The following is a 22554-nucleotide window of genomic DNA, read 5'->3' on the forward strand; positions in this document are numbered from 1 at the left end:
TCCATGCAGAGAGCAGAGGGAGGGTCAGAGCATGGAGGGATGAGAAGACGTCTGGACAGCACCGCCTCACCTTTGCTTTTGGACAGGCTCACACCATGAATCTCCCATGTGGTCATAGAATCAGGAAGCCGCACTGTCAACCTGTGGGAGGGTCGGGGGGAATGCAGAGAAGCCCTGTTGCTCACAGCCTTGTCACTCTCCCCAGACCCAGCCCAGAGGCAAGATCAGGCATGCCAGGCCCTCACAGTTTGGAGCTGTCTACAGGTTCCACTCTCCAGAGCCAGTTCTCTGGGAAGGAGGTGCGCACAAGAATGTCATCTTCCTCTATCAAATTCACCATGTCCCGGACCTCTGGGGGCAGTGGGGACGGCATTGAGGAGGGAATGTGTTGCCCTCTCAGGCGTCACCGCCCATCCCTCCCTCAGCTTCATCTGGCTGCTCACTTCGGGCAAGGGGTGCCTGGCTCCTGGTCTGGTTCCTGCGAAGGTCCTCAGCAAACTTGCAACAGGACAAGAAGGGCTCACGGCAGGCCTGCTGAGGCACACGGGCAGCCCGCTGCTCACAGGTACGCTTCATGGGCAGCTTCGTCATCCCGTCTTGGCAGCAGCGCTTGGCATCTGGAGAAGAATACTGGCCCACTGCTGGGCCAGGGAAGGCTAGGCAGGTGGGAGGGACTGAAGCCTCAGCATCCATCAAACCTAGAACCACCAGCACGTGCTCGGGGAGAAGTCAGCAGGCCGATGGACTGCACCAGCCAGCCTCCACCTCAGCCCTTGGCCTCCTCACCCTCCATACCACAACTGGCCAGGGGGCTGCAGAGGGCAGAGAAGCAGATCCCACCCTGACCCCAAGACATGGCTCCCAGTGCTCCATGGGCACCCACAACATACACTTCTCACTAAGAGCCTTCAGGAAGTTAACATTTCTCTTTTGCCGACTTTTCTTCTCCTTGGGACAGCTCAGGTCTGGTAGAGAGCAAGAGAGTCGTCAAGCCTCCTCTTTCTCCATCCCTCAGCCCACCCACATTTAGACCCATGAATCTCACACACCCAGACACCCAGACACACACATACACACAGAAAGACACACACACACACACACACGTGCACACACACACACACACACACACACACACGGCCTTTTCTCCTTCGTCTGCTCCCACTCACTACGTTCTTACCCTCTCTGGTTTGAGTTAGTCGATCACCATCAGAAAAGGCCAGACCAGCATCCTGGAACACCTGAGGGGCATCATCCCCACCTCCAGGACCACAGCCAACATTGTAGCTGTTGATTACTTCAAAGACCTAGCAGGAAAAGGCAAGAGATGCTGGGAGATGTGAGCAACTGAGGAGCAGGATCTGCCACTCAGCTGAGGGTATTAGGGTACGGCTCAAAGATGAGAGAAGCGAGTGGGGAGACCAAGAACATCTAGGACGCAAGGGAAGACTGGGAAGAGCCTATAGGGACTGAGACCTGAGAACTAAGCCCCAGACCTTAAGCAAGGAGGAGGAGAGGGAAGAGGAGAAGGAGTATGAAGATGGGAGGAGGATTAAGAGGAGGGGGAGGAAGGGGGAGGAGGAGGAGGCAGAGGAGGAGGGAAGGAGGAGGAAGAGGGCAAGGAGGAGGAGAAAGAGGAGAAGGAAGATGAAGAGGGAGAGGAGGGGGGAGGAGGAAGAGAAGGACAAGGAGGAAGAGAAGAAGGATGCATGGAGAAGGTTTGACAAACCTTGCTCATGTCGAGGGGTTTGTGAGACCAACCGCCCACAGCATACAGAGCGGTGTCCACAGCTCCCAGTGCCACCAGGGCTTTGGAGTCAGTTTGAATTCGGAGCTTCATCATGTCCCCATTATGATACTCCTTGGCACCAACTACCTTCAATTGCAGCTGGCAGAAATGGGAGGAAAAAGACAATCAGCACATGGAGAGTGGGCTGGGGACATGGGTCAGTAATTAAGAGGTGTGCCATCCATGCATGAGGACTGAACCCCAGAATCCAGGTGGGGGTGAGGGCATGCCTGTCATTCCAGCCTGGAAAGGCAGAGACAGGGTGGGTGGGTGGGATCCCCAGAACAAGGTGGTTAGAAGATGAGGCTTATCAGTGAGCTATAGGCTTGAGTGAAAGAAACTGCCCCAATGACTAAGGCTGAAGAGTAAGACAGATGACCCCCAGCTCTCTACAAGCACATGCACCATGCAGCATGCAAAATGTGCACACACACATGCCCACCTCACATGTGTGAAGAGGAAAAAAGAAAAAGAGTGAACTCTCACCTCCAGCCCCATGCACACTCAGTGGCTAAACCAGTCATCCTGTCCTCCTCTGAACCCCTGGGTGCACATGCACACTTGAACATGCACACACACAAGCATACATGCACATACATGCATTTCAGCACACACATGTACATAAACACGCATGTGCATGTGTGCACACACATGCACATGAACATGCAGGCTAACAGGCATGTGCACACACATGCACACACACACAAACCACAGCCCACACCACCTATCCAGACCCAGTCACCTTGCCCTCACAGTCCCTGGGCTGGATGTTGATGAGCAGAGAGTTGGCCACCGGGTGTCCTTGGTGATAGAAGTAAGCCACGAAGTAGAATGAAGGAGCCAGCTGATGGTCCACCAACACGGAGACAGAGGTCACGGTCCTCCGGGCCTCCCGACTCATAGCCATGATCTGGCCTCTGGAGATGATCTGAGCCATGGGGAGGCAGTGAGTGGCTTCCTGCTTGGTATACACCCTGCCCCGAGTCCAACCCCAGCACTCCTATACCCCAAGTCCCACATACCATGTAGTAGTAATGAGAGAAGGTAGGTGCAGGGATGCCCACAGCTTGTAAGTTTAGGATAAAGGTGTCCCCCACACGAGGGGACCGAGGGTCTAGTGGCTCAATAGAAAGAAAGCCAGTGCCTCTTGAAGGTGGGGATTGCACGGTGAGCCTGGCTATCATTGGGTAGAGGGAGCCCGCAGACACCTGAAGGCATGAAGGGCAGGGTCTATGCCAAGGACCCAAATGTGCCATCCCTTCTCCCAAACTCCATCAGAAGCACCCAGGAAACAACTCATGCACCCTCCCTGCCTCCATGCCCATCCCCAGTCCTCAGGGAAGCACTACCAAGAGCCGAAGTCCTGTGACGGTTGGTGGGATGGGGAAGGAAATGCTGACTTGGCCAATTCTATTGGTGCTCTGTTGAACGTTGAGGACTTGGGAATCAGAGCCTGACACCAATGTGGGAGAAACTTTGACAATAACGTTAGAGGCTTCAGAGCCTGATATTTCTCTGACCAAGGCCTGGAGGAGACAGTCAGAAAGAAGCGTCATTAAGACTGTGTGGCCCATACCCTCTCCCCTCCAGCCCTGCCCTTCCAAGAGGAACCTGCAGCAGGAAGTGGGCTCCAGGCACGAGATGCCGCTTAGTGCGGCTGAGATCCAAGGAAAAGGCAGATGATACAAAGCGCCAGGACGTGAGTTCTGCCTCCTCCATCTCTCCTCCTGCAAGACAGAGAGCAGAGAGATGGAGGGCAAAACCCAGGGAAGGGGAGGCAAGAGCCAGAGGGCAGAAACTAGGGAAGGGAACCAAGAACTGGTTGTGCACTGCTTCATCTGCACATGTGTGCACGGCCTATCAGATGTTGAACCAAGAGGAGAGTGACTGGAAACAGTTAGATAAAAGGAGACAGGAAAGGACAGGACTGTGATGGGAGGACCTGGGTCTGTGTTGGCATCAGGAGCTGTACTGGATGGTGAGGACCAGAGGCTGTCTGATGGTGCCATTTGCATTTTTAAACTGCCCCTGAGGGTGTTCTCTCAAGGGCAAGGCTTGAAGTGCCAGCAGAGGGAAGCCACCCACCTGGAGACTCAATGACAGCTGTAGCAGCATAGAGACGCAGCCCCTCCAGGTCTCTGACCCCAATATTGATTTTATCCAGGGCAGCCTGGAACTGGTCCTTTGAGATGGAAATGTGGGTCCGGCCTTCCACCAACTAAGAAGAAGAGAAAAGGCTGTGAGTTATGCTAGGTCCCCACTTCCCCTTGTCACCCCCTTGACGCTACCCTACCTTGGCCTGCGTCTCTAGGCCCCGAAGGAAAGTCCTCTTCCCTTGCTCATCCATGAGCGCAAACCGTGTGTATGCCACGCCCTGCACGGGCTTCCCATAGATGTACCTGTTGTCATGGGGAGACAGGAGGAGAGCTGAGGGCTGGGGCAATAACTCAGGTGGTAAAGTGTTGCCAAGAAAGCACAAAGACCTGAGTTCGGTGCCCCAGGATCCCTGTAGAAATGCCCGGTGGCGTGGCAGCATCCAATGTGATCCCAGCATTGGGAGCACAGAGGTGGGGGTTCTGAGGGTTGCCTGGACAGCCAGCTTAGCCCAGTCAGTGAGTTCCACTGCAATGAGTGTGTGTCTCCAAGGAGGACACCATAGGTTTTCTCTGGCCTCCACAGATGTACACACACACATTCCCCTGCACACATAGACACACGCATGCACATCCCTAATCCCAGCACTCAAGAGGCAGAGGCAGATGGAGCTCAGTAAGTTCAAGGCCAGACAGGACTACACGGTGAGTATACAGTGGGTGTGAGACTCTGTCTCAAAAACTCTCAAATAAAAGAGGAAAAAAGAGGAAAGCCAAGGGTGCAAGGAAGCTGGGCTTTGCAAAGATGGAGGAGTGAGGCAGGGCAGGAGGGTGGGTACCTGGCCTGGATGTCTAATTGGATTTCATCACTGTTGCTGGGCACCATCAGGATATATGGCTTCCAAGGAGTAATCTTCACCTCGAAGTTGGGAAGGACTGAATAAGGGTGAAGAGATGGGTGGCCAGGTACTAGAGACAGGGTCCTCCCCTCAGGCTGCCCACCTCACCCTCCTCTACCCCGTACTTCAGCACTCACCATACTTCTTCACTTCAAAGTGGGTGCTCCTATTGGACTCCAGTCCATCTGAGAACCTAGCTGAGATCTTCCAGGTCCCAGGCCTGAAAATGGACAAGGGAGGGAGTTGAGCTACCCACCGACAGACAGCCATGGCCTGAGTGAGTCCAGGCTACCCACCCATAGACAACTTTAGTGTGAGTGAGTCCAGGCTACCTACAGACAGCTATGGCCTGATTCCTCCAGAAGAAAGCTGTGGTATGACCAGAGATCTGGGAGGGGCAGGGTCAGAACATCTGGAACGTGCCTCTGTCTGTCAGAGGTGGTGGACAGTGCCAAGGGAAGCAGGCCTTGGGGTGGTACAGATAAAGGGAAACCCTAAGGTGGGAGAGCTCACTCTGAGATGTCTGGAATGGTGAAGGTATCTTGTAAGATGGATGTGGAAGTAAATATCTCCTTCTTGAGTACACGGAGGCCATGGGAGTTCTGTGAGGGGAGTCGATGTGGTCAAGTGGGAGGTCACATCAGTGCACAGTGTTGGGAGGGTCAGAGGTCAGACACTCACCTCCACTGTGATGGTGAGGAAATCAGTGGATGGGCGCATCTTTTGATCCAGTGCAAAGACCCGATAACGAACTAAGAGAAGGATGAGGGAAGGTGGGGGTGAGAGGTAAGAGTCCTGAGCAAACAGAACTGAGCTGTTGCAGGGAGACAACGGGGACCTAACTGCTAATCAAGCCCCCAGGGTGGCTCTATCTGTGAAGTTGCCTTACATGGAAGGCACCAAACATGCCCTGAGCAGCCTGGGAGAGACAGAGCAAAGGCCCCGGGGCTGGAGGCTCACCCCGCTGCCCCGGATTATAGATAGGCTGATCGGTCTGCACAAAGATGTGGCCTCGTCGGGAAGAGTAGAGCAAGTTGACACCCTGAGTCTCTGTGGCTTTGAAAGCTGTGTTCCTTAGCCACGGAGACTGAGCTACCAGCTGGATGTAGGGGGCTCTGCGCAGGTCAAAGAGGCCACAGCTCCTCACATCTTCCAGTGGGACCTATCAAGACAGAAGGAGACTATCAAACAGAGCAAAAGGAACACAATACAGAGCCTAAGGTAGGGACAGCAAGGCCATTGTGCCAGAGGAGAGAGAGGTAGGAAGTCATTGAGGGGGACAGGGATGGAAAAGGCAACAGAAGTGCCAGGCACAATGGCTCCCGGCTGTAATCCCAACACTTGAGAGGCCCACAGTAGGGTCACTGAGCAATTTCAATCAATCTAGGTTACACCCTGAAATCCCGTCTCAAAAGCAAAACTAAACAATAAAACAAAAGGCAACAGGCAAACCAGGTGTACTTGTAAATCTTAGCACTTTGGGGGCTGAGGCAAGAGGACAGCTGTGAGTTCAAAGCCAGCCTATGTCACATAACAAGCTCCTGTCTGCTGCTAAATAAGCAGACAATGGGGTGCAGCAGAGAGACCTGAGAAACAGCAGGGGTGCTGGTACTGGTTACCTCAAGGCTGAGCAGCACAAAGTCATCTCCCGAGCTCAGCTTAAAGTCCTTCTTTGGGGAGCAGGAACCACCCTTTGGGTTTCTGAGGAACACTGATCCTTTTACCTCCTGTCCTGGAGGGGCATCCAGGAGCTGTACCCCCACTGACAGGGGAGTCCCCAAATTAACCACAGAAGGGGAAAACAGGAGCAACCTAGGAGAACAGTGAGGTACATCTTCAGACCCAGCCGAACCCCACCACCCCACTCTCTCTCACCCCTGGCCCACGCAAACGCCAGTGTCTTCCCCGGGACCTGGGCTTCTGCAGGGATGAGGCACAGAAGCTGAACACCCAAGCCAGCCCCCAGAGGAGCCGCATGGCTGGAGGATCCAGGAGAGGTCAACCTGTCTGGTCTGACTGTCTGCTCCCTTCTGATCAACCTAGGTTTGGGGCAGAGTTTGATCTGGACCTTGCCCCTCCCTTTGACCCCATGAGCCCGGAAACCACGTGATGGTCAAGAAACAGATCTGGTCCTAGGCCCAGAGCTGGGGAGGCAACCCAAACACCAGGGTCTCTGAAGAAATCTTGGTCCCAAATTGAATCTTGTACTTGTTTATTCCCAGTACCAAGTACTTTTGTGTGTATGTGTGTGCACGAATACATGTGCTTGCCAATGTGTGAGTGTATTCAGCTCCAACATGGCACACAGATAGGACAGGTAAAGTTCCTAACAAAACTCGAATGGGTTCCCCAGTCGTTGACCTCATATTCAAGGCAGTCCTCTGCTTGGTATGGCTCTAACAGAAAGCCTATAGCTCAGAAGATGGGGTACACTCACACCCCCACAGGGAAATTGGGCTGAGTAAGCCTTGTTCTCTCTCTAAACTATGGTGAAATGCTTAGCCCTAAGTTGGGCTTCACACAGCAGTACATACACCACACTGAACAAAGGACACAGAAAGAAGTACAGGCACAAGTATTTTATTTGGCAATTTCAGCCTGACGTGAAGGGCAGAGTTTTCTACTCCCTGCTCCAGTGTCTCCAGCAACCCCACCTTCTCATCCCCTTGGCACGGCTCCTGACTCCACACGCACAGAAGCAAGAGCTGCAATGCCCACAGCCCAGCTCAGGTAGAAGCCCAGCTTGCAGCAGCAGAGCCTGGCACCCACTGCGGTGACTTGCTCAGCCACCCTGGGGTGGCACTTCCAGGAACCTCACTCAGTGAGTTGCAGAATCCAAGCATTGGCTCCTCATGTATCTGGCAGGCGAAGGAGGGTTCCAGAAGTGGTGGGGACACTGTGTAACAGAAAGACAAGACTGGAGTCAGCTGCCTAGACCCAAAGTGTGCAAATCCAGAATTTAGTCCAGTCTTCTCCCGAGTCCGGGAATGAGAGAATCTCGGCTTCACTGATGACAGAAGCAACACTTACAGGGTCGCCAACCCTGGGTCCCTGCACGTTTCCCAAGTCTCAGGACTAGACTCACCAGTCCACCAGCTGGGCTCCAATGAGGTCGTGCACATGGTAGGCAAGACCTAGCCGCACTGCCAAAGGGGCCCTGCGGCCCAGGAGCTCTGACAAGGCAAGCTCCCGGTACTTGGCCTTCCGCACCATGCTCAGTACAGCCTGGCGCCCTGGAGGAGAAGGTCCAGGAAAAGGAAGAAGTGAGTCAAATTTGGAGACCTAAAGACCCCCCATGGGTGTTGCTCCTCAGGCATCATACCTTTAACAAAGCACTTGATGAATCTCCCAGCTCCAGGCACAGCCAGCCACCAGCTTCCAGCATCTCGGACAGTGAGGACCCCAGCGTTCACCAGCTGCCTGCAGGTGGTAGGCAGCCATGATGATGCAGCCTGGGCTGAGAACCCTCCCTTCCCCAACTGCTGATGCGTGGACATTGAGCTTCCAGAAACACAGGCAACCCAAGCAGGGACCCACTTACCCTGTTGGGTCCACCACTGCTGCCTGGGTGTGGGGGAGTGTGTGGGTGTGTGCGTGTCATATACTGTCTGGGCAGGTACACAAGCATGTAGAGGCTACAGGTTTACATTAAGTATGTGCAATAACTGTTGACTTCTATAAAGATATTTTTTATGTGTATTTGTGCTTTGACTACATGTTTATGCACATGCATGCAGTGTCTGTGGTGGCCAGAGAGGGTACTGGGTCCCCTGAAACTGGAGTTATAAACTATTGAGCGCCATTTTGTGGGTTCTGGGAATTGAGCTTGGGTCCTCTAGAAGAGCAGTCAGTGCTCTTAAAACATTTGTAAGGTAAGAAATTTAAGTTTGACCCCCATAGACCAAGTTAGAGCCAAGAAAGAAAAATAGTTGGGCCCTGAAACAGCCTGTTCTGAGAACTGGCTGACCACAGAACAGATAATTACATAAGCAGGTTCAGTGACCTTGTTCCAGGACCTGGCCAACCACAAAAGTTAGATTAAAATCTTGAGAACCAGGGAGTTTCCCCTTGTGATTTTTAGTTCCCCCTTGTGATTCTTCACTGGTATTTTCAGTATTTTCCAATAACACCCTCCCTACCCCCTTGGGTTATAGTTTTTCCTTTAAATACCCACTTTCCCAGCTGCTCAAGGTTGAACTCCTCTACCCCTGCGTGGGATACAATTCGGCCCCAGTGCGCTGGTTCCTGTCAATAAACCTTGTGCAATTGCAGCAAGGACGGTCTCTCATGAGTTCTTGGAGGGTTGCATCATCCAGAGACTTTAGTGAGGGTCTCCCCTCCTTGGGGGGGTTTCATCTTGGGGGCTCATCCCAAGATTTGCGACCACCGTCATCTCCAAAGACCCACTTGAAGGTGAGACGTTGTGTCTTTGTGTTTCTGTGCCAGCTGAGTTCTGTACTTTCAGTTTCTCGCAGTAGCTCATGTCTCATGTTTCAGGTCTCCGGAGGAGACGGAGGGTGTGATCAGCAGATGTGCTAGGAGATCACCAACTGCCGCCTGTCCCAGGAGGTCAGGAGGGACCCCATGGACGCCCGGGAGATTCCTACCTGGGTGCTGGTGAGGATACGGTAGTTCTCCTGGATTGGAGAAGCTACATGCCCTCCCGGCTGTCTTTTATTTCTGGAGTGGTTTTATCTATCTAGGTGGAGTCGGACATCTGTTAGCCTTTCTGTGTCTTAGGTCTCTGTTTTGTCTTACTTGTGACTTTGATGATGGGACAGACTGTGATGACTCCTCTGAGTTTGACTTTGAATCACTGGACTGAAGTTAGGTCTAGAGCACACAACTTGTCAGTTGAGATTAAGAAAGGATCATGGCAGACTTTTTGCTCCTCGGACTGGCCGAAGTTTGATGTCAGCTAGCGTCCAGAGGGGACCTTTGACTTAACCATCATTCTTGAAATTAAAGCCATTGTCTTTTAGGAAGGGCTGGGATCCCATCCCGATCAGCAACCATACATCACAGTGTGGCAAGATCTGGTTCAGAACACACCACCACCACCACCACCACCACCACCACCACCACCACCACCACCACCCCGTCTTGGGTCAAACCCTGGGTGCGTGAACAAAAGCTAGGCTCCCCAGTCCTGGCTCTCTGTGAAACACCAAAGGATAAATCGAAAGTGAAGGCTTCTCCCCTTATCCACAGCCTCAACCCCCACTGCCAGGGAACCCCGAACCTCTCGGGGTGGTGAGAGGTAGACCCGCTGCAGGTACACAGAGCTGGAGAGCGCAGAATATGGATGGACCAGACTGTACCGTGAGTCTGTGCTGCGTACCTACAGAGCTCCGGTGGGCCCGAGAACCTTCAACCCCTTCAGTACTGGCCATTTTCCTCTGCTGATCTTTGTAACTAGAAAACTAATCACCCATCCTTTCCAGAGAATCCCACCAGCCTGACAGGATTGGTGGAGTCTTTGATATTTTCCCACCAACCCACCTGGAATGATTGTTCCAGCTTTTACAGGTCCTCTTCACTACAGAAGAGAAAGAGAGGATCCTGTTGGAGGCCCGGAAGAACATCCCCGGAGCAAATGGGGCACCAACCAGTCTTCCAAATGAAATAGATGCCAGGTTTCCCCTTAACCAACCTGATTGGGACTTCAATACAGCAGCAAGTAGGGAGCAGCTGATGGTCAACTGCCGGGCTCTTGTGGCAGGGCTGAAAGGGGCTGCTAGACACCCCACCAATTTGGCTAAGGTAAAAGAGGTTCTTCAGGGCCTGTTGAACCACCATCTGTGTTTCTTGAACGTTTAATGGAGGCTTATCGGCGTTATACTCCCTTTGACCCAACCTTTGAGGGTCAGCAAGCTGTGGTGGCTATGGCCTTTATAGGGCAGTCAGCATCAGATATTAAGAAAAAGTTACAGCAGCTAGAAGGGTTGCAGGATTATACCTTGCAGGATTTGGTTAAGGAGGCAAAGAAAGTGTTTCATAAGTGGGAGACTGAGGAAGAGAAGAAAGAGAGAGAGAGGGGCGGGAGGCAGAGGAAAGAGAGGACCAGAGGGATCGTAGGCAAGAGAGAAATTTGACTAGAATTTTGGCCGCAGTGGTAGGAAAGAAAGAAAAGACAGGACCTAGACAGACAGGAAACCTGGGCAACAGAAGACCAAGGATGAGTGATGACGGACAGAGGCACCCTTGGATAAAGACCAATGTGCTTATTGCAAAGAAAAAGCATACTGGACAAGAGAGTGCCCAAAGAAGAAAGGGAGGGCCCCTAAGATAATGGCCCTAGAAGATGATGATTAGAGGGGATGGGACTCAGACCCCCCCTCCCCGAGCCTAGGGTAACCCTGACTGTGGAGGGGACCCCTATGGACTTTCTGGTAGACAGAGGGGCAGAGTACTCTGTGCTTCCCTGTTGGGGAAGTTAAAAAACAAGAAGACTACAGCAATAGGGGCAACTGGACAGAAACAATATCCATGGACCACCTCATAAACTGTAGATTTGGGGAGAGGACAAGTAACCCATTCCTCCCTGGTTATTCCTGAGTGTCCTGCCTTTACTAGGAAGAGACTTGTTAACAAAGTTGAAGGCCCAGGTCAGGTTTATTCGAACTGGGCCAGAGGTGACATGGAAAACTCCCACCTCCACAGTATTGGCCCTGAGGCTCGAAGAGGAGTATGGACTGCATGAGGAGTCCTTACTCAGACTTTGGGACCTTGGAAAAGGCCAGTGGCTTACCTATCCAACAAGTTAGACCCTGTTGCCAGCGGGTGGCCTTCTTGCTTGAAAGCTATTACTGCCATAGCTCTGCTTGACAAGGATGCTGATAAGCTCACTCTGGGACAGCAAATAACTGTAGCGGCACCCCACGCTCTTGAAAGCATTATCTGACAGCCCCCAGACCGATGGATGACCAACACTCGTATGACACATTATCAGAGCCTTTGGTTGACTGAACGACTGAACGAGTGACCTTCGCTCCACCACCCACCACCCCCATACCACCACCCCCACCACCACCACCCCCTGCTGTCCTCAATCCTGCTACCCTACTGCCCGAGACTAATGACTCTTCACCTACTCATCACTGCGCTGACATCCTAGCAGAGGAAACTGGTACTCGAAATGATCTGAACAATCAGCCTTGGCCTGGGAGTCAGAGCTGGTACACGGATGGCAGTAGCTTCGTGGTTGAAGGTAAGCGGAAGTCAGGGGCAGCAGGAGTGGACAGGAAGCAAGTGATCTGGGCCAGCAGCCTCCCTGAAGGGACGTCGGCCCAGAAAGCCAAACCTGTGGCTTTGATACAAGCTCTACAAATGGCAGAGGGGAAGTCTATCAACATCTACACTGACAGCAGGTATGCTTTTGCCACTGCCCATATACATGGAGCAATATAGAGACAAAGAGAGGGCTGTTGACATCTGCAGAGAAAGACATAAAAAATAAAGAGGAAATTTTGAGCCTCCTCGAGGCCATACACTTACCAAAGAAGGAAGCCATTATACATTGTCCAGGACACCAGAAAACTGGTATGGCTAAAGGGAATCAGATGGCAGACCTAACCACCAAACAGGCGGCCCAAGGAGCAATGATCCTGGCAGTCAAAGAGCCTAAAGATTATATGATGTCAGAGAGACCAGCTTTAGATACACCCCTGAGGACAAATTAGGACTGATAAAGGAAACCCCATATGGGGTAGTAGAAACAGAAGAAGGAAAACTAGTCGTCCCACGGGAAGAAGAACACAAGTATGTTACCAACTTACATTACCTGACCCACTTGGGGGCCAAGAAATTAAAAGGTGTGGTTAGGTCCTCTGACTACTATGTTACAGGACTCTCTGACTTGGCAGAGGAAATAGTCAAAACTGCAAGGCCTGTGCTATGTCTAATGCAGGACACTCCATATATACTCCTAGGAAGAGGCTCAGGGGTTGCCAGCCTGGGGCCTATTGGGAGGTAGATTTTACAGAAATTAAGCCAGCTAGATATGACAACAAGTACTTATTAGTGTTTACAGACAACACCATGTAAAGTGAACCAATACATGTGTGTCTTCAGGCTGGGTAAAAGCTTTTCCTACCAGGACTGAGATGGCCAACGTGGTAGCCAAGAAGATCCTAGAAGAAATCTTCCCAAGGTTCGGAATACCCAAGGTAATTGGGTCTGATAATGGACCTGCCTTTGTTGCCCAGGTAAGGCAGGGACTGGCCACTCAACTGGGGATTAATTGGAAATTACATTGTGCTTACCGACCCCAGAGCTCAGGTCAGGTAGAGAGGATGAATAGAACCCTAAAAGAGACCCTAAGAAAATTGGCCTTAGAGACCGGCAGGAATGACAGGACAGCCCTCCTTGCCTTTGCCCTGTTCCGAGTTCGGAACACTCCAGGGTGATTTAAAGTCACCCCTTATTAGATCCTGTGTGGGGGACCGCCTGCTCACTGAGTCAGGTGGAGTACATGATCCTGATGCTGTTCTTTCTAAACCCCTGTTTGCCCATTTAAAGGCCCTTGAGGTGAGACGCCAAGCCTGGGAACAACTGAAAGAGGCCTATGAGACTGGGAGTCCGGACGTGCCCCACCAGTTCCAGGTCAGAGACACTGTCCTAGTCCGACACCATCAAGTGGGGAATCTGGAACCTTGCTGGAAAGGGCCATACTTGGTACTCCTGATGACCCCTACAGCGGTGAAAGTTAAAGATATTTCCGCTGGGATCCAAGCCTACCTCGTGAAGTGGGCCCCGGAACCATCTAAAGATGAGTTTGACAAGTGCCCAACCCGTTTTCAGAGAGAGCCTGTCTCTTTGACACTAGCAGTAATCCTGGATCTCGGGGTAGCCACCAGTGTTGTGACAGGCACCGCTGCCCTAATACAGGCCCCTCAGTACTTTAATGAATTAAGAATAGCCTTGGATAAAGATTTGAGGGCTCTGGAACAATCTATTTCCAAGCTTAAAGAGTCTTTAACTTCCCTTTCAGAAGTAGTCTTACAGATAGAAGGGGATTAAATTTGTTATTCTTAAAAGACAGAAGATTATACGCTGCTCTCAGAGAAGAATGTTGTTTGTTGTTTTTATGTAGACCATTCAGGAATAATTAAAGACTTAGAGAAAGGTTAGACAAACAACAGAGAGACAGAGAAGCACATCAGGGATGGTTCAAGAGCGGGTTTAGTAGATCTCCTTGGATGACTACTTTGATATCTACCCTTATGGGACCCCTTTTGATTTTGCTTCTGCTTTTAATAATAGGTCCATGTGTGTTAAGTAAGTTAGTTACCTTTATTAGAGAAAGAGTGAGTGCTGTTCAGATTTTGATGTTACGCCAACAATATCATACTTTAGAAAGTCAAAAAAAATCAATATTGTAAAGATACTAAAATTTAGTTCTATGATTAGAACTAGCCACTAGAACTGGGGAATGTAAGGTAAAAAATTTAAGTTTGACCCCACAGACCAAGTTAGAGCCAAGAAAGAAAAATAGTTGGGCCCTGAAATAGCCTGTTCTGAGAACTGGCTGACCACAGAACAGATAATTACATAAGCAGGTTCAGTGACCTTGTTCCAGGACAAGTTAGATTAAAATCTTGAGAACAATCTTGAGAAGCAGGGAGTTTCCCCTTGTGATTTTTAGTTCCCCCTTGTGATTCTTCACTGGTATTTTCCAATAACACCCTCCCTACCCACTTGGGTTATAGTTTTTCCTTTAAATACCCCCTTTCCCAGCTGCTCGAGGTTGAACTCCTCTACCCCTGCGTGGGATACGAGTTGGCCCCAGCGTGCTGGTTCCTGTCAATAAACCTTGTGCAATTGCAGCAAGGATGGTCTCTCGTGAGTTCTTGGGGGGGGGGGGTCGCGTCATCCCTACAATTGAGTGAGGGTCTCCCATCTTCAGGGATCTTTCACATTGACCTATTTTTTTTTCCTTTTATTTTTTGAGACAGGGTTTCTCTGTATAGCCCTGGCTGTCCTGGACCTTGCTCTGTAGGCCAGGCTGACCTCAAACTCTGAGATCCACCTGACTCTTCCTCCCGAGTGCTGCGATTAAAGGTGTGCAACATCACACTTAGCTGGACCTTATTTTTTGTGATAGCGACTCTCACTGAACCTGGAGCTCATTGGCTTGGGTGCACTTTGCTAGCCTCTCTCCTGACTTCCAGCACAGGGGTCCCAGGCACCTCACTGTGCTCAGCTTATGGGGGTGCCGGAACTGCAGCTCGCTCAGGCCCCCATGCTCACACAGCATGGACTTTTCCAAGCAAGCCAGCTCCCCAGGCCTCTTGGTGGAGACTGCTTGGTCATAAAACAGTGTCCTTGGGAAGCCCTCCCTGAGCAAAGGCTCTGAAATGTGCCTGAGGAGTAAGCGTCATCTCTGGGCTCACCATGACCTATGAACTCTCCCCACTCTGTCCCTGCTACTTCCCAGGGGAGATCAGTGAGTTCCCATACCAGCAAGTTAGAAAGCAGGAGGCCTGACACAGGTGTGGTACCCTAAAATCCTTCTGTACTGAGACCTTGCCTAGTACTTTACAGGGGACCCTGTGAACTTTTACTGACCCCACCACATCTCACGTGATCTCCGGGTCCCTGAAGCCATAAGTCTGTGTCATCTGATCCTGCTGGAAACTGAGGTCCCCACAGGCTGGGAGCACTGAGGCCAGGAACTTCTGCACCGCCCCAGCACATGGTCGGCCATCACAGGCCTTGAGGACCTAGAACCAGAGTTGATGTCGGTAACCAGCATGAGCCCATCCCCCACCATGGCTCTCTATCTCTGACCCCACCCCCAATCCTGGGTCCTTCTACTGCCCTTTTTCCCTGCTTCCTTCTTCCCTCTCCCACTCTTCCTTCCTTCCTCCCCATCTTACTAATTACCAGAACTCTGTGCCCTCTATGGGTTATGTGGGTTAGACATAATGTCAGTTATTTCTATGCCCAGCTTCCCTCCTGAGACCACCACACTGGTGTACTCCCCACCCCCACCCCTCCCTCCTCTCTCACAGACCCGGGTCCTGTAGTCTTCCGTGAAGACAATCCCATGAGCATCCAAGTCAAAGCCTAGCTGGATAATTCGGATCTCTCCCAGCTCTTGAAGCTCCTTCTGTCTCCACAGAGATGAGAGGGGAAAGAGAAAGACAGGGTAAGACAAGCAGCCATGTTCTGAGCTCTGGGGCAGAGAGTCTGATTTCGGGGAGGGGGGATGGGGAGGGAGGATTAGGACATTTACCACGAAGACACTCAGGTGACCATCAAGCAGCTGCTTCCAACCAGTCACCTACTCACCTTATGAGCTGCTAATAATCAATATACATATTTTCTAACATCAGACTTATCAGTCACTACAATTAAACAGTGATGCAGGTCGTGCCTTTAATCACTGCACTTGTGAGGCAGAAGTAGCCTGGTGTGGTCTACTGTCTAGCCAGAGCTACACATCGAGAGCTTGTTTCAAAAGGACAAGACAAATAGTGATAAAGACAGATCCTACCCCCGAAGACTCATCAGTCTAGATGTTGGGTGGAGGTGTGTGAGAAGCACTGGATAAAATACTTAAATAAAAATGGAGCTGGCCATGATGGCACATGCCTGTACTCCGTACTGGATAGGGGAAGGCAGAACTTGTGAGTCTGTGGCCAGCCTAGGCTATGAGATCCTGCCTAAATGCCAGGCAAGCAAACAAGAAGTAAACAAAAACAACAAACCCAAATAAACAAACCATCCAGGACTTCTGTGGGCAGCAACACAACAGAAGCCAGAGTGGATAAAGACACCTCACCAATCTTTCGACCTCAGCTCAGGCCCCGGGACAAACACGCGCTGTGGCATGTCTACATGCTCACACACACATAAAACACATATCTGTCTGGAAAAAAAATCTTTTTAAGGGATTAGAGAGATGGCTTAGCAGTTAAGAGACTGGCTGCTCTTCCAGAGGATGCTGGTTCGATTCCTGGCAACAACGTGACAGCTCACAACTGTCTGTAACTCCAGTTTCAGGAGATCTGACCCTGTTCTGACCTCTAGAGGCACAGGGCACGCATGTGGTGTGCGGACACACATGTAAGCAGAACATCCATACACAGAAACAATGGGTCTTTTAAAAGTTTTTAATTGTTTAAGTAGCGGGCATGCTGGCTTCCACCTTTAATTCCAGCACTCAGGAGACAGACAGAGGCAAGCAGATCTCTGAGTTCAAGGGCAGTTTGGTCTACAGAGTGAAATTCCAGGGCAGCCAGAGATACAAAATGAAGAGGCCCTGGTTCAAAACAATAACACTGAAAAGCTCACAGGATCACAAGAACTACCAGACAGATATATTAAAGCAAGCAAAGACTCTGGGAGAAGGGAAACAGGGAGGGGGCATTTGCTGATCTGAGCAAATCTGCCCAGCACATGGCCAAAAATAAAGGGCTCACAGGAAGTAAAGCTCAGAAGACATGCAGCCCGGGCTGCACCTTTAATCCCACCAGGACAGCCACCAGGAGGAAAAAACTCCTCCCCAGGGAAGAGCAGAGGGTGTGGACACATCACAACACTTTGGACTGTTTTATTTAGCTTTTTGAGACAGGGTTCCTCTGTCTCCCACACCAGCCTCTAACTAGTAGGATCCCTCGGCCTCAGCCTTCTGAGTCCCAGAGTTACCTATCTGAGACGCAATGCCTGGCTAATAACAATTTATTTATTAGGCATTTTAGAAACAACGAAGAGGTGTTTTAAGGTTCTTGACATGGGTAAATGATAAATGATGGTAAAGACACTGATTCATAACTGGTCACTCCACGCTGTAAGCTCTCCCACTACACCTTAGCAAGATGTACGACTACATGAAGTTCAAACGACTTAAAATAATGCTGCTAATGCTGACGTGTTAAAAAAAAAAACAAGATGAGAAACTACTGGTAGGAAATTCTAAAAAGACATAGCAGGCTTAGGGCTGGTGGGATGTTTCAGTGGGTCAGGTGGCCTGCTGCTGAGCCCCAGGGCTTGAGTCAGCCCCTGAGATCCACGTGATGGGAGGAGGGAATTCAACCACACAATACCCTCTGACTTCTACACACACATGGTGGCATGTACACATGAACTTGCACATGCACACATATAATTTGGAAATAGAACATTAATAGGTAGCCCAAGCTGGCCTTAAGCTCACAGAGATCTGTCTGCCTTTACCTCTAGAGCAATGGGATTAAAGCCATATGGCAGTACACATGGCCAAAAATAATAATCAAATTTAAAATAATCATAAAAAAGATATAGGCTTAAATATGTCCCAGTCAGTCACCGTGGTGCATAGCTTTAATCTCAGCGCTCAGGAGGCAGAGGTAGGTGGGTCTCTATGAGTTCAAGGGTAGCCTGGTCTACAGACTGAGTTCCAGGTCATCTAGTGCTGCATAATAAGACCCATAAAAAGAAAAAAAAAAAAAAAAGTCCCAGTAGAGAATTTAAAACTGAGAAATGAAGACAATAAACTAAGACTTCAATGAGTGTGAAATACTTTAGTACAGCTGAATAAAAGACTATCGATCTGGGGTGGGAGCAATGCTCGGTGGCAGAGTAATTCCTGCTCTTGCAGAGCTCCCACATTCAGTTCCTAGCTCCCACATCTGGTGGCTCACAACCACCTGTAACTTGTACCTCCCCAGCTCCAGGGATCAAGTGCCATCTTCTGGCATCTGAGAGTGCAAACCCACATGTACACACACCCATGCTCACAAGCACATAGCCACAAGCAAATGAAATTAAGCTTTCTGAACAGATTATTAATCTAAGATGAAACTAAACAGTACAATTATAAAAGAAAGCCCAAAACTATTGAACATGGAAGTGTCTGAAGGGGTTCAAAGAGAAGATGTCTATGTAATTTCAGTGCCAGAAGAAAGCAATGAGAGAGGACAAGAGAAATTTCTTAGAGCTGGTGACAGGGCTGAGGAGGTGACTCTGCTGTCAAGTCTGCTGACCCAAGTTCAATCCTCCCCTCTCCAAAGAAAGAAGAGACTCCCTCTAGTTAACCTTCTGACTACTGTAAACCCCAGCATTAGGGAGATGAAAGCAGGAGAATATCAAGTTTAAGGCAGTCTGGGCTACAAATTAAGACCTTGTCTTAAAACAAAACTTGTGCAACTCTGAAAGCTTTTTGTTTAAAGAAAAAAAAAAAAACAGTTATAGAAAAGGAAGCACAGGGGCCATGGCCTGAGGAGGAGGTCAGAAGTCACCTGCAGGAATCAAGGTCAGAAACTCTGTAACAATATAAGGACAAAGCTAAGCAAGAAGGATCTGTGACAGCCTCTAAGGAGGAACTGCCCTAGTTAAAAGGAGCCCAGAGAGGTATGTAGCAGCAGAGAGCCGTTCACAGTGTTCTGACCTTCAACTCAGGCAGAGGTCTGAGAGTTCCTATAAAACAGAGACTGAAATCTGCCCACTGTGGATTTTTTTTGTGTGAAGAGACATGGCCCTGGCTTTCAATCGCCTTCTAAACTTGGCCACGAGGTTACATCACTCCTCTAGTCTCCCTAAGTATCTCATTTAGCCCCTATGCCTTGTGCACCACAGCCTAGAATGATCTGCAGCGTCATAGCCCACTGTCTCATACATCTATAATCTGCAACTCAGTGTACGCACATCAGGCAAGCAGCTACTCGGTGCCTCCCTCCTCTAGTCAATCCCCTAATCACTAACTGATCACTTGGGAAATCTGGGAATTAACACTAGACTCATCTCTCTCCTTCAGTCAATCTCTCTCACCGGTGACCTTCAGTACACCTTTGTCCGCGCTCACTAACCTTCTCTAACAGCCATCACCTGTCAGATGTGACATCTGCCTGCAGTTCCAAACCCCTGGGATTTGCTCTGCATTTGCCTTGGCCTAACGCCTGCTGACGGACGACTGAGTGTCTGAGCGACAGGGACTTGGCGAGTGCCCTCGAGGCTGCGGGTCGGAGGGCCGGGGCTGGTGGGGGGGGGACACGCCAAAGGTCTCCAAGGTGCTCACCAGTTGTAGGTCGGCCACCGTCCGGTCTGGCACCAGACTGTACACTTGGCTCCTCAGCGCGATGGGCGGCAGCGCATCCTCGAACAGCCCCCGGGGAAACAGCTTCACGAGCTCCTCGATGGCCTCGCGCGCCGAGCCTGTGGTGGAGCAAGCGCGTGGTCAGGTCCGGGTGGAGAGCGAGGGTGGAGACAGCGCGGAGGTTCGGACGCCCCAGCCCTCAGAGTCGCTGCCCAGCGCCTGGGTTGCCATGGTTACTACCCTAGGTCCTCCTCCTCCTCCTCCTCCTCCCCCCCCTCCTCCAAGGGTGGATACCCTCGGGCTTTCCGCGCCCAGGTTGCCATGGTTACCTGCTCTTGTTCTTAAAGGATCCGCTCTCACGGGCCCCGGCGCCCGCCTCCGCTTCACCCCAAAAGCCTCAGACGCCAGGAGCCGTCTCTTGCGATTCATAACCCGGATTTCAGGATTCCGGGAAAGGAGTCCCGAAGACCGCGTCTTCCGGCACAGAATAATGACGACGGGCCCTCTGGCTGGTCGTCTGAGTTTGATGACGAAGGCAGCCTCACTTCCGTCGCCCGCACCGCTGCTGATTGGCTCCCGACCAGAGCGCTCACTGGGGCGCGCCGAGGCGCGAGTGGCCCGCCTGGGTTCCCGCTCCGGTGCAGACGGACCTCGCCCACTCCGACGCTGAGGGCGGATGAGAGCGTCATCAGAAACAGCAACTCCGTGTTTGCATCCTTCTCCGGCTTCTGACGTGCGGCCCTGACGCCGTAGCCTCGAGGAGGTGGAGGTCGGTCAGGGTGGGGAGCTTTGAGGTAACCAAGTCTTAGCTTCAACCCCCAAACTCCTCAAGCTCGCCGCGTTCGTTGGTCCGTGGGTGGGAACGAGGCGCCCGGCTCCTGACACGCAGAGCCCAAACCTGGAAGCTCACTCGCTCCTTATCCACTGGAAACGCTTTCCTCGCAGGACCTCATGGAACCCAGAGGGACTAAGAGAAAAGCGGAGAAGACAGAGGTGGAAAAGCCTTTGCACAAACTCCCCCGGGCAGTCCCTTTACTGCGGACACAGCCCTCTCTGTACTCGGGACCCTTCCCGTTCTACCGGCGTCCATCCGAACTGGGCTGCTTCTCCCTGGACGCACAACGCCAGTACCATGGAGATGCCCGAGCCCTCCGCTACTACAGCCCCCCTCCCATCAACGGCCCAGGCCCGGACTTTGACCTCAGAGATGGATACCCTGACCGATACCAGCCCCGGGACGAGGAAGTCCAAGAGAGGTTGGACCATTTGCTGCGCTGGGTCCTGGAACACCGGAACCAGCTGGAGGGGTGAGCCCGGTGCAACGCAGAAGCTGACCTGGTGACCCGGCTTTCTCTTCTGAAGTTGGGAAAGCCAAATGGTCTTTAGTGGGGACTTTGAGTCAACAGAAGTAAAACTCGAGTCAGACCATAAACCCCGCATTCTTCCCTCCCAGGGGTCCCGGCTGGCTGGCAGGGGCCACGGTGACATGGAGAGGGCACCTGACAAAATTGCTGACCACGCCGTATGAGCGGCAGGAGGGCTGGCAGCTGGCAGCCTCCCGGTTCCAAGGGACACTGTACCTAAGTGAGGTGGAGACCCCGGCTGCTCGGGCCCAGAGGCTTGCACGGCCACCCCTCCTCCGGGAGCTCATGTACATGGGCTACAAATTTGAGCAGTACATGTGCGCAGGTGAGAGTCGTCGCAGCCGTGCGGTCCCTCTCCCCTTCCACAGAGGTCGAGATCCCCTTCCTCTGCTGCTGCCTTCTCTTCTTGTGCAGACAAACCCGGAGGCTCCCCAGACCCCTCTGGGGAAGTTAACACCAACGTGGCCTACTGCTCTGTGCTACGCAGCCGCCTGGGAAACCACCCTCTCCTGTTCTCCGGGGAGGTAGACTGCCTGAACCCCCAGGCTCCTTGCACACAGCCTCCCTCCTGCTACGTGGAGCTCAAGACATCCAAGGAGATGCACAGCCCTGGCCAGTGGAGGAGCTTTTACAGGTTCTGGCCGGGGCCGGGACTGACGGGGGGGGGGGTTGGGGGGGGGTTGGGGGGGGTTGGGGGGGGTGGAGGGTCCTGCTGACCCTTTGCCTCTCCCGTCAGACACAAGTTGCTGAAATGGTGGGCTCAGTCGTTCCTCCCGGGGGTCCCACATGTTGTTGCCGGCTTCCGGAACCCAGAAGGTTTCGTCTGTTCCTTAAAGACCTTTCCTACCATGGAGATGTTTGAAAATGTCAGGGTAAGGCAGGTGTCAGAGTGGCCATCTGTTTCCCCACCCCCTGTACCAAGTCCTCAGACCCAGTGCCCCTTTGCCACCTGCCTTTTCCTCTTTCCACCCCCAGTCTTCTGCCTCTTGTGCCCCCTCCAGAATGACCGAGAAGGCTGGAATCCCTCTGTGTGCATGAACTTCTGTGCTGCCTTCCTTAGCTTTGCCCAGAGCACAGTAGTCCAGGACGATCCCAGGTAAGGCCTTCATGTTTGTGCACTGCCTCTGGATCCCGGCTCAATCTCTGGCTTCACCCCACACCTCTGTCTTCCACAGGCTTGTCCACCTCTTCTCCTGGGAACCTGGTGGCCCTGTCACTGTGTCTGTCCATCGTGACGCACCCTATGCCTTCCTGCCCTCATGGTATGTGGAGACTATGACCCAAGACCTCCCACCACTCTCAAAGACTCCCTCTCCCAAGGACTGAGGACAAGTCTGGGCTCCGTGCAGATAATAAAGGCGTGTTTCTAAGTGGGTCTCTTGCTGTGTCTGAA

General features: G+C 51.8%; 2 protein-coding genes and 1 pseudogene across 8 annotated transcripts in view, besides 28 other annotated features; 1 reads left to right on the plus strand and 2 right to left on the minus strand.

Moving 5' to 3' along the window:
• C4a (complement component 4A (Rodgers blood group)) overlaps positions 1-6810 on the minus strand; it is a 14369-nt pseudogene extending 7559 nt beyond the window's left edge. The window contains exons 1-19 of the transcript NR_160726.1: positions 6691-6810; positions 6398-6590; positions 5739-5940; positions 5460-5530; positions 5292-5380; positions 4916-4998; positions 4719-4815; positions 4080-4185; positions 3872-4004; positions 3398-3513; positions 3136-3312; positions 2809-2994; positions 2529-2714; positions 1727-1885; positions 1178-1304; positions 891-965; positions 444-638; positions 246-351; positions 71-141 (exon numbers count right to left, since the gene is read on the minus strand). The product of NR_160726.1 is annotated as a complement component 4A (Rodgers blood group), transcript variant 1, non-coding (transcript). The remainder of the gene's footprint in view (positions 1-70; positions 142-245; positions 352-443; positions 639-890; positions 966-1177; positions 1305-1726; positions 1886-2528; positions 2715-2808; positions 2995-3135; positions 3313-3397; positions 3514-3871; positions 4005-4079; positions 4186-4718; positions 4816-4915; positions 4999-5291; positions 5381-5459; positions 5531-5738; positions 5941-6397; positions 6591-6690) is intronic.
• Positions 6761-6898: a promoter, noted in NCBI's record as "-142 promoter fragment". NCBI's record gives its function as "minimal strong promoter" and the evidence as "EXISTENCE:reporter gene assay evidence [ECO:0000049][PMID:7877972]".
• Positions 6761-7555: a biological region, named in NCBI's record as "C4a promoter region". NCBI's record gives its function as "regulatory_interactions: C4a".
• Positions 6763-7003: a promoter, noted in NCBI's record as "BamHI/RsaI fragment for -244 promoter". NCBI's record gives the evidence for it as "EXISTENCE:reporter gene assay evidence [ECO:0000049][PMID:3464002]".
• Positions 6872-6879: a transcriptional cis regulatory region, noted in NCBI's record as "conserved sequence containing CpG (-121) site". NCBI's record gives its function as "required for promoter activity; demethylated in expressing males" and the evidence as "EXISTENCE:reporter gene assay evidence [ECO:0000049][PMID:7877972]".
• Positions 6955-7555: a DNAseI hypersensitive site, noted in NCBI's record as "DH3-DH4; the nucleotide coordinates are approximate for this feature". NCBI's record gives the evidence for it as "EXISTENCE:in vivo cleavage assay evidence [ECO:0001075][PMID:3474627]".
• Positions 7000-7139: a transcriptional cis regulatory region, noted in NCBI's record as "HincII/RsaI fragment". NCBI's record gives its function as "negative regulation of transcription" and the evidence as "EXISTENCE:reporter gene assay evidence [ECO:0000049][PMID:3464002]".
• Stk19 (serine/threonine kinase 19) lies at positions 7343-20253 on the minus strand. Its single transcript, NM_019442.3, has 7 exons — positions 20127-20253; positions 19780-19916; positions 15796-15891; positions 15363-15502; positions 8101-8198; positions 7864-8011; positions 7343-7674 (listed from the first exon to the last, which is right to left on the minus strand). Exons 1-7 carry the CDS (start codon positions 20224-20226, stop codon positions 7629-7631), a joined length of 765 nt encoding a protein of 254 aa, NP_062315.1. The 5' UTR covers positions 20227-20253; the 3' UTR covers positions 7343-7628.
• Positions 8510-9510: a DNAseI hypersensitive site, noted in NCBI's record as "HSS-1, HSS-2; androgen-stimulated; the nucleotide coordinates are approximate for this feature". NCBI's record gives the evidence for it as "EXISTENCE:in vivo cleavage assay evidence [ECO:0001075][PMID:3474627]".
• Positions 8540-8689: a protein binding site, noted in NCBI's record as "ab/bc/cd region; contains multiple RslI binding sites". NCBI's record gives its function as "negative regulator of enhancer activity" and the evidence as "EXISTENCE:protein binding evidence [ECO:0000024][PMID:22801370]".
• Positions 8586-8604: a protein binding site, noted in NCBI's record as "GAS 2". NCBI's record gives the evidence for it as "EXISTENCE:protein binding evidence [ECO:0000024][PMID:9671750]".
• Positions 8613-9375: a promoter, noted in NCBI's record as "750 bp SmaI/XbaI fragment". NCBI's record gives its function as "weak activity as a promoter" and the evidence as "EXISTENCE:reporter gene assay evidence [ECO:0000049][PMID:3165490]".
• Positions 8613-9375: an enhancer, noted in NCBI's record as "750 bp SmaI/XbaI fragment". NCBI's record gives the evidence for it as "EXISTENCE:reporter gene assay evidence [ECO:0000049][PMID:3165490]".
• Positions 8645-9133: a mobile genetic element, noted in NCBI's record as "described in PMID:3167981, PMID:9337392".
• Positions 8711-8760: an enhancer, noted in NCBI's record as "del3 fragment". NCBI's record gives its function as "androgen-responsive enhancer" and the evidence as "EXISTENCE:reporter gene assay evidence [ECO:0000049][PMID:12107189]".
• Positions 8711-8836: an enhancer, noted in NCBI's record as "C' delta9 120 bp fragment". NCBI's record gives its function as "androgen-responsive enhancer in testes, prostate, and kidney" and the evidence as "EXISTENCE:reporter gene assay evidence [ECO:0000049][PMID:1779965, PMID:1465381]".
• Positions 8711-8875: an enhancer, noted in NCBI's record as "C' delta2 160 bp fragment". NCBI's record gives its function as "steroid-responsive enhancer" and the evidence as "EXISTENCE:reporter gene assay evidence [ECO:0000049][PMID:1779965]".
• Positions 8717-8731: a protein binding site, noted in NCBI's record as "HRE3". NCBI's record gives the evidence for it as "EXISTENCE:nuclease protection assay evidence [ECO:0001106][PMID:7789609]".
• Positions 8717-8731: a protein binding site, noted in NCBI's record as "HRE3". NCBI's record gives its function as "promotes enhancer activity" and the evidence as "EXISTENCE:protein binding evidence [ECO:0000024][PMID:1779965]".
• Positions 8717-8731: an enhancer, noted in NCBI's record as "HRE3". NCBI's record gives its function as "androgen-responsive enhancer" and the evidence as "EXISTENCE:reporter gene assay evidence [ECO:0000049][PMID:1779965, PMID:12107189]".
• Positions 8722-8741: a protein binding site, noted in NCBI's record as "GAS 1". NCBI's record gives the evidence for it as "EXISTENCE:protein binding evidence [ECO:0000024][PMID:9671750]".
• Positions 8733-8747: a protein binding site, noted in NCBI's record as "HRE2". NCBI's record gives the evidence for it as "EXISTENCE:nuclease protection assay evidence [ECO:0001106][PMID:8865168]".
• Positions 8733-8747: an enhancer, noted in NCBI's record as "HRE2". NCBI's record gives its function as "androgen-responsive enhancer" and the evidence as "EXISTENCE:reporter gene assay evidence [ECO:0000049][PMID:12107189]".
• Positions 8733-8758: a protein binding site, noted in NCBI's record as "Oligo IV". NCBI's record gives the evidence for it as "EXISTENCE:protein binding evidence [ECO:0000024][PMID:10521447]".
• Positions 8749-8763: a protein binding site, noted in NCBI's record as "HRE1". NCBI's record gives the evidence for it as "EXISTENCE:nuclease protection assay evidence [ECO:0001106][PMID:8865168]".
• Positions 8749-8763: a protein binding site, noted in NCBI's record as "HRE1". NCBI's record gives the evidence for it as "EXISTENCE:nuclease protection assay evidence [ECO:0001106][PMID:8865168]".
• Positions 8750-8777: a protein binding site, noted in NCBI's record as "FPIV". NCBI's record gives the evidence for it as "EXISTENCE:protein binding evidence [ECO:0000024][PMID:7659085]".
• Positions 8791-8818: a protein binding site, noted in NCBI's record as "Oligo III". NCBI's record gives the evidence for it as "EXISTENCE:protein binding evidence [ECO:0000024][PMID:10521447]".
• Positions 8821-8859: a protein binding site, noted in NCBI's record as "FPIII". NCBI's record gives the evidence for it as "EXISTENCE:protein binding evidence [ECO:0000024][PMID:8865168]".
• Positions 9137-9510: a mobile genetic element, noted in NCBI's record as "imp1 (imposon); described in PMID:3167981, PMID:9337392".
• A 92-nt stretch (positions 20254-20345) lies between the features above and the next one.
• Dxo (decapping exoribonuclease) lies at positions 20346-22537 on the plus strand. Of its 6 annotated transcripts, none has more exons than XR_003952077.1 (7): positions 20346-20566; positions 20743-21104; positions 21251-21486; positions 21576-21795; positions 21898-22033; positions 22137-22257; positions 22337-22536. XR_003952077.1 is itself a non-coding variant. In NM_033613.2 (7 exons), exons 2-7 carry the CDS (start codon positions 20749-20751, stop codon positions 22485-22487), a joined length of 1194 nt encoding a protein of 397 aa, NP_291091.2. In that variant the 5' UTR covers positions 20369-20591; positions 20743-20748; the 3' UTR covers positions 22488-22536. The 6 variants fall into 6 exon arrangements, 4 of the variants coding, with proteins under 4 accessions (NP_291091.2, NP_001157242.1, XP_017172700.1 ...); NM_033613.2 differs by having other exon boundaries at positions 20369-20591; positions 22163-22257; NM_001163770.1 differs by having other exon boundaries at positions 20369-20566; positions 22163-22257.
• Positions 22538-22554: the final 17 nt, after the last annotated feature.

The sequence above is a fragment of the Mus musculus genome, chromosome 17 (genome assembly GCF_000001635.26).
Source record: "Mus musculus strain C57BL/6J chromosome 17, GRCm38.p6 C57BL/6J".
Classification (NCBI taxonomy): Eukaryota; Metazoa; Chordata; class Mammalia; order Rodentia; family Muridae; genus Mus; species Mus musculus.